We start from the raw sequence: 6,774 nt of genomic DNA, 5'->3' as shown, positions 1-6,774 counted from the left end.
GTAGTATTATGTAATTTGCTGTCATCGGAAATACAAGGAGATACCTAATAAAACAAAAGTATTAAATCCAAAACTAAGCCTAGAGCCTAGCTAGACACTTATGCAGGAGTTTGTCACGGTATCCGTAGCGTTCATTGAGAGTAGTTTACACCTCCCTGAGTGGGATAGAGTCCCAGTTTTAGCGTTAACTCGAGCAATACTGGAGTACTCCTTTGGAACACTGGGATGGCCTGGAGCAACTAATAGTGTCTCACTCACTCATGATAGCATTGTATACTGCAATGATATTTCGACCTTTCAGATAGAAGCCCATAGCCCTTAACCTATTAATAACATTATTACTATTATTACTAATGATAATAATAATACCTTACACTTATATAGCACTTTTCTGGACACTCCACTCAAAGAGCTGTACAAGTAATGGATAATCCCACTCTCACCATCAATGTGTAACCCCCACCTGGATGATGCGACAGCAGTCATAGTGTGCCAGTACATTCCCCACTAACCAGCTATCAGTTTGAATCACAGAGTGATTCATAGAACCAATTCATAGATGGGGATTATTAGGAGGTCATAATTAGTAAAGCCCTGGAGCAAATTTGGCCACCCCTACCCCTAATTCTCGGTTATAGGTAAAATAATTGGTTCCTGTTCTAGCACACTTCCAGCTGGTGCTAGACTATTATCAGTGCAACATATTGCAAAATGTCCCTGAATCTTCATTTAAGTACTGTGCTTCCTTCTGTCAACATTTTTGTGAGCATGCATTTTGTATTTTTGCCCACTGGGAAACAGCTAGGAAGATGTTAAACAATATTTCCCGATATCAGTTTTAATTATCGCTGTTGCCAAGATCACTAATAAATGCAAAGACAAAACGCAGACATGTATTGTTTGATACAAGCGTGTACATATTCATTCTCACATATTGTACGTACTGTATATACATACAGTAAAAGCACGTACACCGAAGGAGGCTCAAAGTAATTTATGAATGTTTATTTTTTTTGCAGCAGCTAATAAGAATCAATGCATTTTATACACACATTTGTCTTAGTCAACAAAGAGACAAATGACTGGTAAGGACATAATACGGAGCCCTTTGAGTAAATGAAGAGGAATAAATGTTGAGTTTCTGACTTTTTTAAAAATCATGATCATCTAACAAAGGTGAATCCCTTTCTTCCGGATTTCAGTCCCGCCCGATGTCATGGGTGATCTTAGGCCGGTCGATGCGGTACACGAACTCGGCAGGCAGGAAGTAGCCCAGATACTCCACTGTGTCTGGGGTGGTGTCAGTGTAGTAGTGCCCTCCTTCTCCATGATGACTAAAGCAGTGGGTGTGTTCGAGTCGCAGGTCCAGTCCCTGCAGAGATGGGAGAAAGAGTCTGAATTTAGGGGGCGTGAACATGGGAGGCACAAGTCTGTCTGTTCTTGGCCAGCGATGTAGTAGGGAGACCAGTTAGCTTCCTTGTGGTTACGATTTAGAGCAGCCAAACAATGTGACAACACCTTGGAGGATGCAGAGCACTCAAAGAAAATTCTCATGAACACAGCAATCTTCACACAGGCAGGCACCCAAGATAGAAATCAAATGTTGAGCTTCTCTTTGATTGGTTTTGTCTTAAAATAATATATAAAAATATATATTTTTTTTCCAAATACACCTTTTCAGGTGGACTCTAAATAGAGCAAGAATGCTATATCAGAATACAGATATTTGCTGTGTAATGTTTGCAGTGACAATTCTTTAGTGAGGTCTTATATGCCTACAGAAAAAAACTGTATTGCAAAATAGATGTGGTCAAGGTCTACATACATATACTGCATTTGCATTTGCATTAAGCATTCTGCTGCTTCTACTTTCCTAAAGCTCAGCTAATTAAAATGCTACTAACTTTTCACATTTTTAGAAACCTCATGGACAGGTTTTACTCACGGGATCCTGGGACACGAGCACCGACTGGCAGATGAGCGGGGCGCTCATTTCAAAATGTTTCAGCCACTTGTTCACTTCCTCGCCCGTGCGGAGAGGGCACGCGGAGAATTCTCGGGGCTGCAAGCATCAAGCAGGACAGAAAATCACAGCCAGCCTGCGCTGTTGGTGGGCTGCTCCTTTTATTTCCACAAACAGAAAAGCACTCATTCCGTGTCGGCACTCTGAACTTCTTGACAAGCGCTCGTGGGTGAAATTGTTTAATCAGCAGCGCTGCAAGCTGCAGCAGAATGTTTGAACTGCAGGGAAAAAAAATCTATCTTTTAAGAATGATTTTGGAATAGAGGAAACACACTGTTAGCATCACAAAACTGCGCAAAACATTCTGACGTGAAGGCAAAGCTCAGTTTCATAAAATGAGAAATTCTAGATGGAATGGCTAACTGGAATTTTTACCATAACATGAGTCTTGGCTTTCCCTTTCTGAATCACAAAGGTTCCTCCCATTGCAATATATTTGTCATTGTAATGTATCTCTAGTGTCTTCCTCATACTGGTCACGAGACTGATCGCTCCAGTTCTCCTGCTGGCTTTTACTTCTATAACCTGTTAAAAAAAACACATGGTTTAAAGATTGCCAAAGCTGTTCATTAATGATTGTCGGGAGTAACTCATGTTTAGTTTCTGCTACAGAAAACAAAAAGGATCTTTGACCGTGAACTCATCCTCATCTGCAATAAATGTGGAAAATTCTATCCTTCTTAACCACGAAAATCCTTATGCAAGAGCGATGTGAATTATGCCTGACAGTAAATATCAGGCAAGCAATTTTCATCTTGGTCCTCTCTCTTCCAGAAATATCTTATTAAATATACACACATGTATCAGTGACAACTCTGAGTCTGTCCCATACAATGCTGTTTTCATCCTTATTTCTTCTCATTTCTACCTCACCCCACAGAATCTGTCACTTAAGCTAATGGAACTCCTACTTTCTTACCCTAACACTGCTCGTAGATTCAATGGGATTCTGTATTGCATGATCACATGCCCATGACACAAAACTAAAATAGAAGATCAAATTCAAAGTGTTAAGTGGGCAGTGCAAAGCTCAGGTCCCACTTGTATTAAGACAGAATAGCATTGCTTACAATTAGGTGCCTAACCACTAACCAATAAACAGTGGTCATTGCATCGTATTGAGAACAACATCTGCCATGCTCCTTAGCACCTCATAGAGACTTCAACAGTTCTTACCTTTCCAGATTTCCCTTCGCATGCGTAAAGATTAGCAAGGAGTCCAAAACCAAAATCTTTGAACTTATCACTGTATTTCTCCAGCAGGCATTTGTCATCAACCGGATTGATAGATGCATAGTAGCTCCCGTTCACTGCTGACATCCCATCATTTTCTGTTCGAACCAGAGGTATCAGCTGGAAGAGGAGACAGAACCTTAGAATACAGAATTGTGGGACATTGCAGAACGGCTTTGCAGAATTCATAGCTACATCTCACCATCAAATTCTCCACTTAATAGTGCTTTATAAAATGTGTTGTTATTGTTTTATCTGACTAATAGGTTTCTTTGTGAGTAGATTTCTCTAGTAAGTAAATTTCATCTTTTGCAAAAACAAACTGAACCAAATCCCCCACCTTCTTATTTGTTTGGGTACATTACTCTAACGAAACAGTGCAGCTGCTTTATTTCCAGATTATTTAAAGGCTTGGTGCCTCTTTATCATATGTTCTTTTGTTCCTTCAAGGGATTCTCATGTGATTATAAAATGGGGTTTTAAATTAGTTTTAAATTAGAGCTACAGAACAGGACCACTCAACCTGTGGCCTTTTCATTTCCCTGGTTTGACAGAATTTGGCTTCAGCTAGAACCGAACGTATCAGATTGCGAATCAACCAGACTGCAGTAACAGCTTGGGTGCCGGTTGCAGTAGAATTCTGTAATGGAGTGGAACAGAAGTAGCACAGCTCTAGAATCATGTCAACAAACATTACCTCAGCGTTCATTCCTACACTTTTAGCTGAAGTGGCCCCTGCCCCAAGAATGAACGCTCCAGGTAGTTCTACTTCCTTAGCAACAGTGTCCATGTCATAGACCTAGGAGAGAAAGAAAGCCTACAATTCACTCCGCGTACAGTCTTTCCTGAACTACACAAAACCGAAGCGCCCTGGTCTCAAAACACAACTCACCAGCATGGGCAATAATCTTACACAATATCTGTTTTTAGGCAATGAGTCAGCAGGGTTGGCTTAATTGAACCTTTTGTACTGCAGATGAAAACAGCATTCTTGAAACTTCTTCCCATCATAAAAGAGAGAACAAGCCTGCCACTTTGCATTGGTTTTGATATCTGAAGCAATGCACTTGCCATATAGGATTCCTTTCGTAGATGAATGAAGCACCCTGCCGGTATTACAGATATTTTAGACTCTAACCTTATCCAGCTGTGCCACGGGAATCAGATATGGCACACCTCCTACATCCGTTATCCGAGGTTTACCACAAATTCCTGTCGGGGAGAACATACCAGACTCTGAATGTTTAATTTTTTATTGATTTTTGCATTCAAGAAGAAGAAATAAGATTAAAAGCATCCGAAGTCTTTCAGTAACAAAGCATTTCTTGTCTCACATTGCTTCAGGTGTTAAACTAACTAAACAATAAGGAGCTTAATCCCAGCAAACTAACTGGAGAGATTATTGACTTACCCTTGGCTGGAAACCTAAATGGATCCTGGGAAAGATCTGGACATTCAACCACAGAAACGTGCACATCAGCGAAGTTTTCCTTCAGTCCATTCTGCAACACTGAAAACCCCAAAATATGGTACAATATTCTGTCAGCTCAATTTGCAAAGAAAACAAGACAAGCTTATGCATTGTTCAGATATACCGCTAGATAAAAGCTAAAAAGGAATAATTATGCAACTGAAGTAGTAGAATACGCACAATATGCAATCTAGTTGTTATGATGATATGAAATGGTTCCTTAACGAGGAACACTGAAAGTTTGAATAGGAGCTGCATACCTTCAGATAATTCCTCTAGTTTTGGGACAAAGAGCTCAAACTTTTCGGTCATTTTGAGCTCAGCCGTTCTTCTTGCTAAATCAGCAGAGGTTGAAGTCCTGAACTAGGGATGGCCAACTGTAAATTGTGATTGGTTGTCTTTTTCCCTTATTTTGACTCCGAGTACTCTTTCTTTAATATCCAGCAGGTGGCGCAAAACACTAAGAAAATAATTTTACAGGCTGCGTCTCATTGATACGCATTTGCTGAGACCAATCACTTTTCACAGAAAGAAACAGCTGTCTCGGGTTTGTATGTAGTTTTGCACCCGCTATAAACTCGGTTACATTATAACAATATTCGTTTGCATACGCTTTTGAATTCGTTCGATTGAAATAACCTGCATACAACAATGAGTGGAATTCTCATTCAAAAAAGACTGTATTAAAACTAATAGTGTTATCTCTTTAAGATTTGTATATTAAGTTACATTATCAGTTCCTTTTCGAGCAGGTTTTAACAAAGTCAAAATAACCTGGGCGTTGTAAAGCAACTCGGTTTATGTTAGCTCCAGATGAGTTTAGTTTGTAAAATAATTATTTTAAATCAGAACTCGGATCTTAAAAACCACGCATGCTTTGGAGGAAACGGATTGCTAATGGAAAATGTTGCAATATCACCTGATATTCAAACTCATGAAAGGTATTGTCAAAATGAAATTAGAGGACAGATGCAGAGTCAACACTGGTGAAACACGAACGAAACATGATACACAGATGGAAATTAAAAGTCCATTAAAGAGCATGAGGCATTACTTTTCATACTGGAAGAAACACCGCACGCATAGTAACCCGTCAAACGACTGGATGAGATTTTGGTATCAAAACGTAAGTCAAAAGAAAGAACATGGGCCGAATGGAATCTTTCAGCGATATTTATGTTCTTTTGAAGTATGTCTTTGGTTGACTTATTTAATTTAAACACGTTTCAGTTCATTACATATTGATTGGTGCATGTCTTAATTTTCTTCTAGTTCAATGTGCAAAACAAGCTTTTAATAATTCGTTTTGGTTTCTTGAAACTGTTATCTACATGCAAGTATATGTACTGAAACTTAATATGAAAACCCGAACCAGAGAGAAGACCTACTTTGTATTGTTACACTTGAGTCAGTCACCGATAGATGGAGTTGAACTCATGAGAAGTGTTTTTGTGCTTGCAGAATGAAAGTCTGAACTCATAGTTTGTGTATGGTTGTCCATCAGACGATATCATACAATCCCTCGGTTGCGTTCGAGATAACTTTCTTAGTAACTTAATAACTCCAAGTTTCTTCTGATTCAAGTTTCTGATGCTGTACAGTGTGCATTAGTGTGATAATTAAAACGCAACTCCAACAGGCTAATAAAAGTCCCAAGTTAAACTTTTTTATATATCAGCAAATAAACACAACGGATCTCCAAAAATGAAGCATTTTGCAACTTTCCAATATTAATTTTTTTCCGCCAGGTTTGAGTGTCTAATATTTTGGATGTGACCATGAGTACTCATTGTACCATCTGTTGTGTCAATGGTAGAATGAATACTGAAATACTATAATAGTTGCATTGCAGTGCAAATGTTTCTACATGTTATTTCACCCATCTTTGGATTTTTCACCCGGTAGTGTGATTGGGTAGTTTCTCAACTTAATTCATGTTTTACTATGAGATAAATTATGTTCATTGACAATTATTTTGAAATCTACGTTAAACTCCTGCTTTGCCAAAAATGTAACTGATTGTCCTTGTAAGTACAATGTGTGACTG

The 6,774-nt window shown here is 38.9% G+C and overlaps 1 protein-coding gene across 2 annotated transcripts; it reads right to left on the bottom strand.

Annotated features, from left to right (window-relative positions):
• Positions 1–990: 990 nt before the first annotated feature.
• On the bottom strand, positions 991–5,113 carry c26h11orf54 (chromosome 26 C11orf54 homolog). 2 transcript variants are annotated; one of them, XM_015367806.2, is made up of 8 exons: positions 4,988–5,113; positions 4,668–4,766; positions 4,395–4,468; positions 3,954–4,055; positions 3,200–3,376; positions 2,399–2,548; positions 1,946–2,062; positions 991–1,372 (listed from the first exon to the last, which is right to left on the bottom strand). In XM_015367806.2, exons 1-8 carry the CDS (start codon positions 5,037–5,039, stop codon positions 1,199–1,201), a joined length of 945 nt encoding a protein of 314 aa, XP_015223292.2. In that variant the 5' UTR covers positions 5,040–5,113; the 3' UTR covers positions 991–1,198. The 2 variants fall into 2 exon arrangements, with proteins under 2 accessions (XP_015223292.2, XP_015223293.2); XM_015367807.2 differs by lacking the exon at positions 4,395–4,468 and having other exon boundaries at positions 4,988–5,077.
• Between the last annotated feature and the right edge of the window lie 1,661 nt (positions 5,114–6,774).

Source organism: Lepisosteus oculatus, chromosome 26, assembly GCF_040954835.1.
Source record: "Lepisosteus oculatus isolate fLepOcu1 chromosome 26, fLepOcu1.hap2, whole genome shotgun sequence".
NCBI classification, from domain to species: Eukaryota; Metazoa; Chordata; class Actinopteri; order Semionotiformes; family Lepisosteidae; genus Lepisosteus; species Lepisosteus oculatus.
Note: the sequence above shows the minus strand (reverse complement) of the source record. Positions and strands in the feature narration are given on the sequence as shown.